This window comes from Petaurus breviceps, unplaced genomic scaffold (genome assembly GCF_028583685.1).
Source record: "Petaurus breviceps papuanus isolate PSGF00001 unplaced genomic scaffold, PetGlider_PUasm1.0 180, whole genome shotgun sequence".
NCBI lineage: Eukaryota > Metazoa > Chordata > Mammalia > Diprotodontia > Petauridae > Petaurus > Petaurus breviceps.
Window position 1 is genome coordinate 2643761 of NW_027185782.1, and position 17822 is coordinate 2661582.

The 17822-nt window shown below is 43.8% G+C and overlaps 1 protein-coding gene across 2 annotated transcripts in view; it reads right to left on the minus strand.

Annotated features, from left to right (window-relative positions):
- PIAS4 (protein inhibitor of activated STAT 4) overlaps nt 1-17822 on the minus strand; it is a 162164-nt gene that overhangs the window by 51131 nt on the left and 93211 nt on the right. Inside the window, exon 2 of one of the 2 annotated variants that reach the window (XM_069086832.1) lies at nt 1049-1085. In XM_069086832.1, the coding sequence (XP_068942933.1) occupies nt 1049-1075 (27 nt within the window). In that variant the 5' untranslated portion in view covers nt 1076-1085. Of the gene's footprint in view, nt 1-1048; nt 1208-17822 lie in introns of those variants that run through there. The other variant, XM_069086831.1, reaches the window with a different exon arrangement.

The window sequence follows — 17822 nt, forward strand, 5'->3', positions numbered from 1 at the left end:
TACACATTATCTGGATGTGATGGGAAGGAGAAATGGAGTGGGGGGAGTGGAAGAAGTCAGAAGCATAAGCTCCCAAACTTCACACTGAACATTAAAATTTATCAAACAATCTCAGTCTTCCCCATCAACTCTCTCCAAGAGAGTTGAAGACAGTTACCGGGGTACACCAGGAGTGATGATACCCTAGGGACAGAAGAAAGGTAAGGTAACCTTCCCCCCCACCTTCGAAGCAACTGGTTCCAAGAAATAGTCCAAGAAATGGTAAATATCCTGTCCAAGAAAAGGACTATGAGGAAGAAGTCAGCCCAGGAAATGGGGGAACCTGTCTAGGAGAGAAGAACAAGCCCCCCAAATGGGATGCAACCTGTTTCAAGAAAGGACCAGAATTGAGGAGAGAAGACTAAGAAATGGGATGCAACCAGTCCCAGGAGAGTGGGGGGTGGGGAATAAGAGTTGTATGACCCCCAAGTGGAAGGCAATCTTCCAGGAAAAAGGGGGGGTCAGAAAACAGTAGGGGATGTAAAATCCTGGACATGGGAAAACACCTGTCCCAAGAGGGCAGTTAGGGGTGTTAGGGTGACTAGGGAAGCAGGGAGCAGGTGTCGGGTCGGAGGTTGAGCCGGGTGGGGGGGGGCAGCAGTTGGGGGGGCGAGTGGGGGAGGGGCGGGAGCTGCCAGCCCCGGAGGGGGAGGGGTTCCTGTTCGGGGCGGGGGAGGGGCGAACTGGGGTCAGGGCGGGGGTAGGGTCCAGCGACTTCGGGGGGAGGGGATGGCCCCAGCCCTCAGAAGGATAAGAAGCCAGTCCAGGGAAGCGGCTTGCCGGCCGCGGCGGGGGAGGGGGCGTCAGCGGTCGCGGCGTCCCGGGCTCCAGGACGGCCTAGGCAGGCCACCGCCCCGGCGCCCAAAGTCGGGGGGCGGAGGAGGCTCAGGAAGAGTCTAAATCCGAGTCCCGCCCGCCCCAGCGCCCTCCCGACCAGCCTCCCTTTCGAGCCTGCCTCCGGGCAGCCCCGCGTCCCGCCCCCGCCCCCCCAAGCCTCTCGCTCACTTACTTTGGCCTCCACCAGCTCCGCCGCCATCTTGGCCACCAGCGTCCCCCGCGCCGGGAGCCCCAGCCGTCACGTCACGTGACTGCCCGCCGCTCGCGGTCGCGGTAACCAATCAACACCCGCCGCCCCGGCCCCCCTACGCCAGCCTTAGCTCTTTCTTCCTTGGGCCGCGCTGGCGTATGGAACTCCGCCCCTTCCTCCAGCCAATCACCTCAGCCGGAGTCCTCTCCGGGCCCCGCCCACCCGCCCTCCTCCGGTCCCGGCTGGATTTCTTAAAGGAGAACCAGAGCCTGCGAGGTGGAGTACCTAGCCGGAGCCCAATGAGGGAGGGGGCGGGTGTACGGGGTACGGCAAGGGAACAATGTATCTCGGGCCGTCCTGGGCCAACGAGGCCGAGAAGGTTCCAGGGCTCGGCTCGGTGCGTGCAGCACTGCACTGCAGCCGAGCCCTGACCGGCCGTGTTCGAGGTGGGCGGGGGAGCGTTGCTTGGGGAGGATAGCAGCTCCTGAGGCGGGGCGGGGCGGTATCCGTAACGCCGGGCGGCCGCCCGCCGCTGCCGCCCCGAGCTCCCAACTCATACTGCCTGGCAAGAAGCTGGGGAACGCAGAGAGGAAGCCCGGGAGACTGCGACCCGAGGCGTCTGGGCCGTTCGTGGCCTTTGTTGTCACTTAGTGGGAGATGCCACTGGGTGCCCGGAGGTTGTTTGGCTCGGCGTAAACCCACGAGGGAATGGGGGAGGAGGGAGAGAGGGAGGGAGCAGAGGAAGGGGCGGGGGAAGGCCGGGGAGACGGCCGACGGGAGAGAGCGCGTAGCCGAGAGGAGGGAGCGCTTCCTTGGAGACTCACCCTTTAACTTAGTCCTAGGAAACTGGAGGAGGAGCTGGAAGAGGAGGAGGAAACCCGGCGGCGAAGGGGCGGGGCCGTGGGGAGGGAGAGCCTTTTGTTCCGCCGGCCCCGCTGGGACGCCGGGTAAGGGGCGGCTGAGCCTGCTCTCCTCCGATCACTCTCCTCTCTGGTCTCGCTTTACCGGGCCCCCTCCCGCCCGCCGAGAGCTTGAGGAAAGCCGAGTGCATCCGGTCTCGACGAGTCTGTCTGCTCTCCTTGTTAGCCAAGGGGCGGCAGTCCTTCCACAATCTAGCCCCAAAGTGCCGTCAGAAAGCAGAGGCGTTTTTAAAAGTATATATAAGTGGTTGGCTCTGGATGAGAACCTTTTACAGGTTCTGACCTCACCTTACAGGTGGGGAAGCTAACGCTACGCAGCAAGCATTTATTAAGCGACTACTGTGTGCCGGGAACTGTGCTAAGCGCCGGGGATACAAACAAAGGCAAAATAGCATCAACTGATTTTTTAAAGTCCTTGCCCCAAGGAGCTTACTATCTTTCTGGGGAGACAACTTGCAATCGCCTCTCTACTGACAAGTATAGACTATAAATTGAGAGTGATTTCAGAGAGAAGGGGCATCCAGGAAAGGCTTCTTACAGAAGGTGAAACTTTAGCTGAAGGAAGCCAGGGAAAGTAGATGGAGGAGGGAGAGATTTCCAGGGATGAGGGAAAGCTAGTACAAATAAATGCAAAGCTAAGTCCTAAAATCAGTCAGCTGGTATTAGGTACCTAGCATGTGAGATACAAATAGAAAAGAGACCCTACTCCCAGGAAGCTTCGTGGATAATGTATTGTGTTTGTCCTTCCTTCTCCAAGAGGATGGTGACATCAAGGAGTGATGATTTGTAGTTGACTTGGATTTGAGTGAGGGAGGGTTGTGCAAGGTCACCAGCCTCACTTTCTCCTCCAGAGCCATCTGGGTCCGGTGGCCTGATATTCATCAGGATGACTGGAGATGACCCAGGATGCAGTGGGAGACCCTGGCCCTTTTGGGCTAAGGCCTTTAAAGGTTCTCACTTTGAATGAGTTAACACCCATTCAGTGAAAACTCTTCAAGTGGGGTGGCTAAGTGGCCCAGTGAATAGAACAACTGCCTTGGAGTCAGGAGGACCTAATTTCAAATATGGCCTCAGACACTTAACACTCACTAGTTTGACCTTGGGCAAGTCATTAACTCCAATTGCCCTGCCTTCCCCCCCTTCAAAAAGCAAAAAAAACCAAAACAAAAAACCCAAACTCTTGAAGTGTTGTGAGAGGGAGAGTAATAAGGCAAGAAAGGAGATTTATAAGCCCAAGGTCACATAGTATCAGAATTCATCCAATCCCCTTAGCTAGCATTTGACATGTGTGTATATACCCTATAATAATAGCTAGCATTTAGATAGTAATCTGCTTTATAAATATTGCCTTATTTGCTCCTCAATATAACCCTGGAAAGTAGGTGCTTTTATTACTCCCATTTTACAGATGAGGAAACAGGCAAATAGGTTAAATGACTTAACCAGGGTCATGCAACTAGTATCTGGAAGCAGAATTTGAATTCAGCTCTTCCTGTATCTAGGTCTATTGCTCTTATCTTCTGCCACCTAGCAGCTTGTGTTTTGTTTTGTTTTTGAATTTTATCTCCCCACCTAAATAAGTTTCTTGAGGTTAGGGACCATGTGTTACAATATGTAAGTGCCACAACACCTAGTGCAAATTTGAGTACAGTGCCAGAAAAAGTATCATATAGCAGCCAGAAGGGACATATAGAATCAAATCCAGCTCCCTTGTTTTATAGCTGGAGAAACCAAGGCATGGAAGGAAAATGATTCATTCCAGGTCACCCAGCCATATTTTACCATTTGATATAGCTGAAACCTATGTGGATTATCTTCCCCTATTAGAATATGAGCTCCTTGAAAGCAAGGACTTGTTTTGCTTCATTCATTCATTCACTTATTCATTCTCATTTACTTGTACTATGTCTGTGGCTAGAAACAAGCCTAGCAACCAGTTGGCAGGAATAATTAGGCAAAATAGGAAGCTTTTCAGGTTAATACTTACCAGCTTCTTTTGCCCCATCACTACAGCCATATTCCAGGTGAAGGTTTAGGCTTTGCTGCTCCTCCCATAAGCAATAGCTTTACCTGCAGCAGCCTTGAGGCTGCTTTCTTCCCTCCACCTTCCAAATGAATTTATTTTAACATGTTAACGTGCTTTTGTGGAATTCAGACAACCTATGTTCAAATCCTGACTTTTACAATGAAAGTGATAATAGTTGGGGTGGCCCTGTAGCACAGCGAGTAAGAGCACTAGCCCCAGTGTTGGGATGACCTGGGGATGAAACCCTGGCTCAGACACTTAGCACCCACCCAGAAATACCTGGCAGTGTAACCTTGAGCAAGTTACTTAACCCCAATTGCTTTAAAAAAAAAAAGTGATAATAGCTAAAATTTATATAGTACTGCTTTACAAATATTCTATTTGTCATACTTTTGAGGGAGGTAGGTGTTCTTATTACCCCTATTTTACATGTAGAGAAACTGAGGCACTAGAGTTAAGTGACTTACCCAGATTCACACTGCTAATAAGTGTCTGAAGTCATATTTCAATTCAGGTCTTGCTGATTCTAGGCCCAGTGCTCTATCTACTGCACCAACTAGCTACATGCTATGAATGTTACTTAACCTTTCTTAGCTTTTTTCCTCATCTGTAGTATAAAGTTAATAATACCTATAATGTTCACAAGATTGTTGTGAAATTGAAAAGTGATCATGTAAAGTTCATTGTAAAATTTAAAGTGCCATATACATATGTTATTTTTATTTTTATTTATTCTTCTGTTCAGTTCTTTCTTCATTCCAATTCTGTTATGCAATGTATTATATAATACATTCTAATATGTTTTATTTTTGTTGTAGTTTTTATGCCACTTGCCCTGGATACCAAAATGGCTAGTTGTCACCCTGACTATATACCCATTGACTACAACTAATTTCTAAAAATACAATAAAGTCCAAGGTAATAGAACTGCCAGTGGACTTGGAAGAGGGCACAGAATGAATAATTGTGTATTAATTTGTTTAGGTCTACTTTGTTAAAACTAGAAGTTTTATGTAGGTTTGATTCCTTATTTTGTTGTTTATTTTTCTTCTATCAATGGTCAAGATATATATAATAGAAATACCTGCCCTCCAAAAAGCAAAAAAAAAAAAAAAAGCATTTGGACCCACAAAATGTGAAAAGTCTAGGGGAAGGCCTCTAGATTTTTGGGTAGATCTTTGTAGAGAGTCTATGGAAAGACACGGACATGAATCCCAAAGGATGAAAAAGCATAAGTGGGTTTCTGTCTACAATGAAGGAGGCAACACCTAGATGAAGCTGTTGATAAACTTGCTGAAGTATTGTGTGTGGTACAACTATTTTATAGGGCACCATGGAGGAGGGCTGCTAGCAAGCAAACCTGCTGATCTATCTAAAAGTCTGCTATTTCAGTAAATACTTTTGCTGTGAGCCTGGCTTTCTGCCTGACCAGAGTAAAGGTCAACATATTGGTGGGGAATCATGAGTTATAGTCTGGATATACTGTATAGTTCCACACAATATCCTGAACCTAGGAGAACCAAATTATGAGACAGAATTGGAGAGGTTATGCCACATGTATATGTAATTCATCATCATCACAATGATGGCTAAAATTTATATAGTATAGTCCAGGCACTGTATCAAGTACTTTACAATTATTATTTCATTTGATCAAGAGGCAGCTAGGTGGCACAGTGAATGGAGCACTGGTCCTGGAGTCAGGAGGACCCGAGTCCAAATTTGGCCTCAGACACTTAACACAAAAACTAGCCGTGTGACCTTGGGCAAGTCACTTAACCCCAATTGCCCTACTTTCCCCCCTCCAAAAAGAAAAAAAAAAGAATCATTTGAGCATCACAACCACCCTAGGAGATAGGTGCTATTATAATTCTCATTGTACAGATGAGGAAATTGAGACAAATAGAAGTTAAATGACTTGTCCAGGGTCACATGGCTAGTAAGTATATGAGGCTGGATTTGATCTCAGGTCTCCCTGACTCTAGACCCAGCACTCTATCCACTATGTCACCTAACTGTCCCCAATATCTGTAAACCCCATCTAATTTAATTCAATAAACATTTATTAAGGACCTACTAAGTGCCAGCCTGTTTTTTGAGTGTTGGGAATACAGTTAATAAAAAGAAAGTTTCTGCTCTCTAGGAGCTTACAATTTAAATTAGGAGACAACACGCAAAAAGAATAAGGAAAGCAGGGACTGGGTGGGGTGGGGCTCAGGACAAGTTGGGTTGGGGTGGTGGAGGCATTTGTTGCCTGGGATGGAAACCAGACTGATCAGTAGAAGCAAAGTGGATTGAGTTGAGAGTTCAGTTTCTTCACTTTATAAAGTAAGGCATTTGGAGGAGTTTGATAGTCCACCCTCCAGAGGGGAGAGGAAGCTGAGAAAGGTGGTGTCAATCAAGACCTGAGTTAGCAGCTTGGTAGTGAGTTTAAAATTGAAGAGCTTATCTTGGGTGGGGCATCTATTTCCTCGGAGTTGAAACCAGGCAAGGCAGCAGATGCAAAATGGAGAAAAGTGCTCCATTAGGGCAAGAGCCAGGAGGAAGAGGTAGCATTTTGTACTGCAAAGAATGTAGAGGGGAACTCGATTTAAATCATGCCTGCACTTAAAAAAATAAAAACATTTCCTGTATTGACAAACGGTAAGAGGATATAAATGAGTAATTTTTCAAGAAAGAAATCCAAACTATCAAAAGGCCATATTTTAAAATGTTCCAAATTACTAATAATTGGAGAAATGAAAATTAAAATAACTCAGAGTTTCCATTGCAGACCTGTCAGATTGGCAAAGTTGACAAAAGGGGAAAGTGACAAATGTTGGAAGTGCTGGGGTAAAACTGGTCCCCTAATGCACTGTTGGTAAAGCCATGAATTGGTCTGGTCCTTCTGGAAAACAATGTGGAATTCTACCATAAAAGTTTCTCAACTGTGAATAGACTTTGATATGGTGATACCAATAGTAGGCCTATGCCCCAAAAAGATCAAAGAAAGAGGGAAAGGACCCATACATACAAAAGTATAGAAACTCTTTTTGTGGTGTTGTAGTGTAATGCCAAAAGAAGGCAACTTCCCAGGTTCAAAATACCAGCATAGGTGCTCTCTATTTTATTCAGTGACCAACCAAGAACAGAGAAGATTAAAACATGACATCATTCAAAATACAGCATTTACTAAGTGTGATTAAATAATCTCCAAGTACTACCCCACCCCAGGACCTTCCAATCATTCAATCAATTACAAAGTCTCTGTTCTAAATACTTCTCCACCCCTAGGCTATACCTTAATTAAGTCCACCACAAAACCCCTCTTCTCAAATGGAGAGTAGTTTCCAAACATAAGTAAAATACATTCATTTGCTCAACCATAGAACACAAAAAGGTCAAAAGTTCCCCACCCCTGGATCACAATTGAATCTACCCCAGAGTTACATCAAGTTTAAACACAGCACTTAATACCCAAATGGAGGTCTTTTCTTCATCTTGACGCGAGGCAAGTTCTCAGCAATCTTAGTTCCTGGGGAGACAAGGCTTAGCAAGGCCATAAGATACATTGCCAGTCCCTTCATGAATTTATCCTCTGTCTGTAGAACAGTCCTAGAACCCCTGAACACATTAGCAAAGCCCTCTCCCAGGATTTCTGTAAACATACAACAAGAAAATCCTTCTTCAGGGCTTCTGAACCAACAGAAAGGCTCCCAGACCCCTGCAACAACAGCACTGTCTTTCACCAGTGGACAGTATTCATTCTGTCTGCAGGACAGTCTCCAGACCCCTGCAACAACAGTACTGTCCCTCACCAGTGGACAGTATTCACTCTCTGTCTGCAGGACAGTCTCAGGGCTTCTTAGCGAACAGCCAGGTTCCAGGACTTCTTCAACAGGACAGTCTTTCACCAGTGGACAAATCTGGCAAAATAACATCAAAACAGACAGACAAAGTACCAGCAAAACAACCATGTCTCCTCAGTCCTTGGCAGCTCAGGGGGCAGGTCTCAAAAGTCCAGGGCAATTCAAAGCCGCCACCAGCAATTCTCTTAGTCTCTCTCTCTCTCTCCACGAGGGGCTGCTTCCAAAAAGATCTTCTGCCTCTCTCTTATCTCTCCAAATCTACGTCACCAGCTCCTCCCAGTTCAGGACTTTCTTTTCACATCAAAAAGTCCATCCCACAGGTGGGATTAACAAGCTCTGGGTTTTAACACAATCAATTTGAAAACCAAGCCAATACAGGGGAATCTTTAATTGCCATTACTATCACAGGTGTCAAAGAACTAGAAACTAAAGGGATAACCATCAACTGACAAATGGCTGAACAAATTATGGTATATGCATATGATGATTAAGGGGATGGTTTCAGAGAAACCTGTGAAGGCTCGCAGAACGAAATGAGCAGAATCAAGAGAAAAAATTATTCAATAACAATATCGTAAAAATAAACAACTTTGAAAGATTTAAGAACACTGATAGACTCAATGACAAACCACAGTTCTATTGAATTGATAATAAAACACATTACCCACAACTTGAAGGAGAGATGACAGACTCCAGGTGCAGATGGAGACATACATTTTTGGGACATGGCTGATATGGAAATTTATTTTGCTTAAGTACACATATTTGTTACAACTGTTGTCTCCTCTCTTCTGTCTCTGTTTCTCTCTGTGTGTCTCATCCTCTCTCCCCCCTCTCTTTCTTTCTGTCTCTGTCTCTTTCTCTACAGTAGTAGGGAGAGAATATAGATTTTTGTTATTTGACAAAAAACGTTTAAAAAAACCCCCAAATCTTGCCTCTATACTTAAAACCTGGATGACAGGGCGAGTTTCTTAACTTTTTCTGAATCTCACATCTCATCTCTAAAGTAAGCACGATATGAGGAATAAGGATCTGACAAGGCTCTTTGGGGGGATCAAATGAGATAATGGATGTAAAGTTATATGAATATCAGCAATTTTGCCTTCATTTTGTATCTTGTCTAGGGCTCACCCCTGTATTCTATAGAAAAGGTGTTTGATACCTGTTGAATTGAATCAAAGAGAAAGGGAATGTGGAGTAGTGGCTTAGAACGTTGGCTTTGAAATCAAGATGACCTAGGTTAAACACCTACCGTTGACATATGTTGGCTATATTTCATTGGGCCTGTCACCAAACCTCTTAATGGCCTGGGGAACTCTTAAAGTTGCAGAGATGATGCTGATGAGAATGGGCAGCGAAGCTTCTCCCCGAGAAGAAGTCACCCATCTAATTTCTGTTCCTTACAATTACAACATGCTTTACTGACTGTCTTTTGCTTTTCTTGTATCCCTAGCTCAAAGAAAGGTACATTTGGATCACAGAAACTTCTCAAGATATCTTGGGGTTTGTGGGCTAGATTTTTTTTCTTTAGGACTATGCCTTAAACCCACATCACTCTGGCTCTCATTGATTGGCCGATAGGTCCCAGACCAAGCCCCACTTGGTCATTATTTGGCCCCTGATTTGCTCAGGGTGAATGTAAATAGCAATAGTTTCTGTTTTGGCCAGAAACCCTGAGGGTCTTCCCCTCCCAGACTGATTTTTTTTCTTTGACTAGGTAAAAGAGGCCATTCTCTGCCATTTTCTTACCTAGTTTTAATCACTGAATGGGTGTTGCCTCAGTCAAACTAAAGACCTTAGTTTAAAAAGACCAAGGTCTCCCACTGCATCCAGGGCCATCTTCAGTCTTCCTGATCTCTATCTTGCCACTGTACCCAGATGGCTCTGGAGGAGAAAGGGAGGTTGGTGACCTTACACAGCCCTGCCTCACTTAAATCCAATTCACTTGCATGTCATGGCATCACCTCCCTTAGTCATGGTCCTCTTTAAGAATGAAGGACAAACATCAAGCCCTGGCACTTAGCAAGATACCTGGCATATAGTAGGTGCTTAATAAATGCTAATGGGCTGTTAGCTGACTGACTGATTTGACAGACCTGAGTTTTCAAAGCCCAACTCCTTGGAAAAATCCATCAAATCTTGTTATCTCCACCAAACTCTCCTCTGTTCAATCTGACCTCCAAACTCTCCAAATTTACAGATGATCTCTCAGTTGCTAAAGTGGATGATTTTTCCCCATTGCTTATCCTGCTAGACCAGGGGTAGGGAAGCTACAGCCTCAAATGCACATATGGCCCTCTAGGTCCTCAGCTGCAGCCTTTCAACTGAGTCCAAGTTTTATAGAATGAATTCTTCTATAAGGGTATTTGTTCTGTGCAGTTTGGATTCGGTCCAAGAGCTATACTTGAAGACCTTGAGGTTGCGGGTTCCCCACTCCTGTTCTAGATCTTATAGAAGCATTTGCCTTGCTTGGTGACCTCCCCCCTCCCCTCTCCTCCAGGTTTTTATAACACTGCTCTCTTGGCTCTTCTCCTACTTGGCTGTTCCTTTTAAGAGGCAGTTGGAGGAATCAGCCCTGGAGTCAGGAGGACCTAACACATGCTGTGTGTTCCTAGGCAAGTCACTTAACCCCGATAGTCTCAAAAAAAAAAAAAAAGGAGGCAGCTGGACGATAGACCCGAGTCTAAGTCTAGATACAGACATTTACCAGTTGTGTGGCCCTGAGCAAGTCACCAAACCTCAGTTTCCTCAAATTGTAAAATGGGAATAATGCTTGCGTCTAAACCTTTCTTCCTTTTGCCTCCTTTGCCTCTCAAAGTTCTGTCCTGGGCCCTCGTTTTCTCTTTCTACATGCTTTCTCTTGGTGATCTCATCAGCTCCCATGGGTTCAATGACAGTTTCTAAGGACGTGACCTTGCTGTTTCTACCTTCACAGCATATCTGGTACATGTCCCCTTCTCTCCACTTACACAGCCTGCTAGAACCCTAATTTAGGCCCTCATCACCTTTCATGTGGATTATTATAACAGCCATCTATCTGGTTTTCCTCCCTCAGATCTCTCCCCACACCAATCTTTCTTCCACTCAACTACAAAGGTGCAGCTATGATTATGTCACCCACTTCTGCTCCATGAGCTCCAAAGTTTCCCTATAACCTCCAGGATCAAATGTAGACACCTTTATTTGGTATTTAAAGCTCTTTATAACCTCTCTCCTTCCTACCTGTCTAGTCTTCTTATGTTTCTCTCATTTACACATTCTACAATTCAACCACACTGGCCTACTTGCAGTTCCTCAGACAGAACATTCCATTTACCAACTCTGAGCTTTTGCACTGGCTGTCCCCATTTATGTCTGGAATGCTATGCCCCCTCACCTCCCCTTCTTGGTTTCCTCAGCTTTCTTCAAGACTCAGCTCAAATGTTACCTTTTAAATGAAGACCGGTACCTTCCCCTCTCTGACAACCTTCCATCTTATTTATCTGTATGTTGTGTTTACTTAACCATTTACATGTTGCCTTCTCTATTAGAATGGATGTTTCTGGAGACCAGAGATTGTTTTGGGCCTATCTTTGTATTCTCATTGCTTAGCATAGTATCTGGTACATGTTTTTCAGTTGTTTAGTCGAGTCCAACCCTTCATGACCCCATTTGGAGTTTTCTTGGTAAAGATGTTGGAGTGGTTGGCTATTTCCTTCTCCAGCTCATTTTATAGATGAGGAAACTGAGACAAACAGGGTAAAGTGACTTATCCAGAGTCAGACAGCTAGTAAGTGTTTAAAGCCGGATTTGAACTCAGGAAGATGTCTTCCTGACTCCAGGCCTGGCACTCTATCCACTGCACCACCTAGCTGCCCATCCTGGCACATAGCAAGCACTTTATAAATGTTTGTTGATAGACTGAGTGACTAACTGATTGTAAATGCCTCTTTTCTGAGCTCAATCCTGCTTCACCATCTGCCTGTTAGATATATGCAGCTAGATTTCTCATAGACATCTTAAACTCAACATGTCTAAAATGGAACTTGTTATTTTTCCCTAATATATCTATCTTGCTTTCAGACTTCTTTATTTCTCTGAAAGGTACCATCATCCTTCTAGTTGCCCAAGTTCTCCATCTTCAACGCTTCCCTGCCCCTCACCTCTTGTACCCTGTTACTTGTCAAGTCTTATTGATTCTACTTCCACAATATCCCATTCTCTCCACTCACATTGCTACCACACAATAGCCTCCTAATTGGTCTCCCAGTATCTGTTTCCTCTCTTCAAACACAGATGCCAAAATAATCTTTCTAAAGCACAAGTCAGACCATGTCCCCTGTTCAAGAACTTTCAGTGGTTCTCTTTTATCTTGCAGATAAAACACAAAACCCTTAGAGTGGCCCTTCACAGTGTGGCTCCAACCTACCTTTCTAGACTTATATAACTCTCTTTCCTTCTAGAATGTAGTCTACATTCCATGGTCGACTTGCTATTCTATTTCCCTGGCTTCTTGCCTTTACATAGGCTACCTTCCATCCCCGGAGTGTACTCCCCCCTTACCTCAACCTTTTAGAATTTCTACATGCCTTCAGTGCTCAGTTAGTGTGTCATTTCCCATAAGAGGCCTTTTCTGATCTCTCTAGCTAATAGCAATGGTCTCTCCTTCCCCAAGAGAATATCTATATCTATACCTATATCTATATCTATACCTATATCTATACCTATATCTATACCTATGTCTATAGCTGTACCTATATCTATATCTGTACCTATATCTATACCTATATCTATGTCTCTATCTATACCTATGTCTATATCTATACCTATATCTACATCTATATTTATAACTATATCTACATCTATATCTATATCCATATCCATACCCACACCCATATCCATATCTGCATCCATATCCATATCTATATATTTATGCCACATACAATGTTTACATGTTGTATCCCCCCAGGAGAATGTAAGATAGGATCATTAAACCATCAACCCATGGGAGCCATTTGTAAGATCATGAAGTCACCTGAGATGGATACAGAGCAAAAGGAAGGCCCAGGACAGAGCCTTGTGGATACGCACAGTTAGGGAGTAGGATATGGATGATGATGTGGAAAAAGAGACGAAGAAGGAATGTTCAGAAGGGTGAGAGGAGAATCAAGGGAGATCAGGGTCATGAAAATCCAAGGAAGAGGGGGTATATAGGAGGAGAGAGGTGTCAAATGTCAAATGCTGTAGAGAGGACAAGAAGGATGAGGACAGAGAATAACAATTAGAAAGTTGTCTGTGACTTGAAGAAAGCGGTTTCAGTTCAATGAAAGGGTCAGAAACCAGATTGTAAAGGGCTTTGGGGGGTGGGGTAGAGAAGTGAATAGGAGGAGAGGAAATGGAGGCAAGGAGTATAGATGTTGTTTTCTAGGCTTTGGGTTGTTGAAAGAGAAGGGTTATAGTGGGGATAGCAGAGTCTTGCAATAGTTTGCAAAGACTGGGCATATTTGTAGGAGATAGGGTAAGAGAAAGACTAAAAGAAGTTAGAAAAAGGGTATGATGAGGGCAGGAAAATCTGGTGGAGGGACATAATCAAGAGCACAAGTATAGGGATTGGCCTTGGGAAAGAGAAAGGAAGTAAGCATTTATTAAGCACCTACTATGTGCCAGGTACTTCACAAATCATACTTGAGTTTTAGTTAGTCCCCACAACAACCTTGAGAGGGAGGTTCTATTATTATCCCAATATTATAGTTGAGAAAAGTGAGTCAGATAGAGGTTAAGTGACTTGTTTAGGATCACACAGCTAGTAAGTGTCTGAGACCCTACTTGAATTCAGATCTCCTGGACTTGACCAACTAGCTGCCTCTACCAGGGGTGGGGAACCTGCAGCCCCAAGGCCACAGGTGACCCTCTATGAGTCACACTTAAAGACCTAGAGGGTCACCTGTGGCCTCAGGGCTGCAAGTTCCCCACCCCTGCTCTAGGCAGACCAGAAAGGTCATATCAGAAAAGGTGGAGAAAATCCAATGGCCTTTTTTTTGGTCTCAGCAGCTTGATTTTGCCCATTACCCTCTCATTCTGGACACTGTTTCCTTCCTTAGGTTGGGGACATTTTTCTCCTTCAGGCCTCCTACCTACCTCAGTTTCTTTGGTTGAATTGTCATCTCCTTCTATGAACAAATTGTTGATGTCCCCCAAGGCTCTGTGAGGGGTGGGGCAGTTCTCTTCCTTCCACTTTCTCTTTGGAAATCTCATTAACTCCTAATGGTTTAATTACGAACTCTATGCAGATGATGCCCAAATCTACTCTTATTTCCATCCCTAGCATTAGTTCTCTATTGCCAGCTACCTGTTAGTAGATATCTCTTCTGCCTGGTACAATGGATAGTGCCCTGGACTTGGAGTCAGGAAGACCCAAGTGCAAATAGGACATGGTAGTCACTTATTAGCTGTGTGACCTTGGGCAACTCACTTAACCTCTCAGCTACAGTTTGTTCATCTATAAAATGGGTATAATAATAGCATCTACCCTCACAAGGTTGTTGTAAGGATCAAATGTGAAAAAAAATTGTAATGTGCTTTGAAAACCTTAAAGGGCTGCCTAAATGATAGCTATTGTTATTATATCCTGTAGACATCTCAACCTCAACATATCCAAAACAGGACTCATTGCTTTCTTCTCCCCCATTCTATCTGTCCTAAAAATTTACCTTTTTCTATTTACCTGTTCAGGGTATCTCTATTCACCTAGCCCTGCAACCTTGGAGTTACTTCTGACTTCCCTCCATCATCACCCACATTCCATCGGTTACCTTGTCTTGTTGATCCAATCTCTGAAACACCTCTTGTATCTTTCATCCCCTTCTTTCCACTTCCTCAAACACCACCTCAGTTCAGGCTTAAATAATCTCTCCCTTAGTTACTTTTCTTGCTTCCAGTTTCTCTCCTTTCTAAAAGTTCTCCCATGATGCTTCCAAAAAAAAAAAAAAAAGACTTTGCTAAAGCACAAGTCTGATCATGTCACCCCTTTTTCTCAAAAAAGTATGGACCCCTCCCTCCCTCATTGACTTTAGGATAGATTCAAACTGCTTAGCCTGGAGTTTAAGGATCATTCCAGTCTGGCCCTAACCTACCTTATTTCAGACTCTTTCCATTAATAATAAGAGTTAGCATTAAATTAAAAGCAACTCTAATATTCCACCTCACCCTCCTAAGTATGGCAAAACCAACAAAAATGAAAAATGACAAATGCTGTAAGAGCTCTGGGGAAAGAGGTACACTAATACACTGTTGGTGGAGTTGTGAGCTGCTCCTGCCATTCAGGAAAGTAATTTGGAACTTTGCCCCTAAAGTTGTTAAACTGTATATACCTTTTGACCTAGGGATACTGCTACTAGGTCTATACCCCAAAGAGATCAAACAAAGAGGAAGGGAATCCATGTGTACAAAAATATTTGTAGCAGCTCTTTTTGTAGTGTTCACAGAATCAGGAACTGAGGAAGTACCCATTGATCGGGGAGAAGCTGAACAAATTGTGGTATATGCATGTGATGGAATACTATTATGCTATAAGAAATGAGAAGGGGATAGTTTCAGAGCAACATGGACAGACTTGTATGAACTGATGCAGAGTGAAGTGAGCAGAACCAGGAGAAGGATTTAGATAATAATGGCAATATTGTAAAGACAATCAACTTTTGAGCTCTGATGGACACAATGACCAATGACAATTCCAGAAACTCAAGATGAAACATGCCATCCACCTCCTGATAGAGAGGAAATGAATTCAGAGTACAGATTATTGAGATTTTATTTTAAGGAAATGGCCAATGTGGGATTTTGTTTTGTTTGACTATATATATTTGTGACAGGGGGTCTCAGGAAGGATTCAAACTCAGGTCTTCCTGACTCCATGTCCAGCATTCCCAGCTATTATTTCTCCAGCTGCTTAGTTCCTTCATGTACTCTAAGTTTTAGGCAAACCAACCTATTAGATGCTCCCTGAAGTCAACGTGTTTTCTCATTTTTCATTGTTCTTCAGCCTTAGAATAAACTGCTTCCTTACTGCTGATTCTTAGAACCTTATTTTTCTTCAAGATTCAATTCAGCTCAGGTACCACTTCCTATGGGAAGTCTTCCCTTATCCCCTACAATTGCTAATGCTCAATCCCTCCTAAATTTTCTTTGTGGGGCAGCTAGGTGGTACAGTGAATAGAGTACCAGTCCGGGAGTCAGGAGGACCTGAGTTCAAATCCAGCCTCAGACACTTAACACTTACTAGCCGTGTGACCTTGGGCAAGTCACTTAACCCCAATTGCCCTGCCCTCCCCCATCCAAAAAGCCAAAAAAAAAAAAAAGAATTAAAACTAAATTTTCTTTGTGCTATATTTATTTGTATACATGTTCATAGGATCAATTGATTTTTAACTACAAGGAATCATAGAGGCCTTAGAACCATATACCCTTAGGAAAATATAAGCTCTTTGAAGGTAGGTACTGTTTTGCCTGTATCTTCAAATCCACGGTGCCCAGCACAGTGCCTTGCATATAGTTAGTGCTTAATAAATGTGTGTTGAATTGAATCTCCCATATTCCCATGGAGTCAATTATCACCTCTGTGCAGATCACTCACAAATCAACAGAAATAGCCCTAAATACTTTCCTGAATTTCATTGTCAATTGCTTGCTGGGACACTCCTCCAAGAATTCTCAGTGGACATCTCAAATTCAATATATTCAGAATAGAACTCATTATCTCAAAGTTGGAAAGAACCTTAGACTCCATTCTAGTCTACAAGCATATCCTTTCTAACATACTTAACAAGAGTCATAGAACCCTACCCAAAGAATTCCTGGAAGGGGGCAACTAACCAGGTAGCCCAATCTCATTACTTCCTAAATGCTCCAAATTCACATGGTAGATACTTAATAAAGGTGTGTTGAATTGAATAAGTTGGATCTCCAAAGAATGGTAATTAATAGATCAATACCAACTTTAATCATGGGATTATAGATTTGCTCCCTATTACCTCTAGGTTGTCATTCAAAACCCTTTATAACCTTCTCCCTCCATCTTCCCAGTCTTCTTATACCTCACACACTCTCTGACACACACTCTTCAATACAGTGACTTCTAGCTCTTCCTTGAACAGGACCCTCTATTTCTCTACTTTGGGCATTTTTTCAGACTGTACTCCTCTCCCCCCCCCCCCCCCCTCCCTGGAATGCTTTCCTTCCTCCCCCCCACCGCCTTTTCTGACTTCCTTCAAGTCTCTACAGCAAGCTTTTCCCAACTCCTCTTAATTCTAATGCCTTCCCTCTGAGATTACCTGCAGTTTATCTGGTCTGTAGATTGTACAGATTTGTTTGCATGTTGTCTCCCTAGTAGACTGTGTGCTTCTTGAAAGGAGAGACTTTGTATCCTCAATGCTCAGTACAGTGCCTGGCACATAGTAAGGCACTTGGTAAATGCTTATTCACTAACTGACTGAAAGGGATCTTGGAAACTTTCCAGTTCAACCTCCTATGAGGCCTAGGGAGGTCAAATACCTTGCCAAGTTTCCACAAGCAGGAAGTGGTGGAGCCAGGATTTGAGTCCAGATTTTCCAGAAAGTTCTATTCCCTTTGTACCAAGGTCCCAAGATATCATCCCAAGTAGAGTGCCCTTGGCTCTGGCCTTTCCTGTTGCCTCCTTTCTTCTCTCACATTTCTAGCATGTCACTCCTTTGCTCAAAAACCTTCATTGGCTCCCATTGCCACTAGGATAAAATAAAGAATGTTAAGAACCTCCACAATCTGGTTCCAACTTACTTTTCCATGGGAATTTCATATTGCTTTCCTTCATACACTCTACATTTTCTACTCCAGTGGCTAAACTAGACTACTTAGTTATTGTTCCTTATCCCTCCCCCACACCTTAAATGTCCATCTTCCTCATATCTATCTATCTATCTATCTATCTATCTATCTATCTATCTATCTAT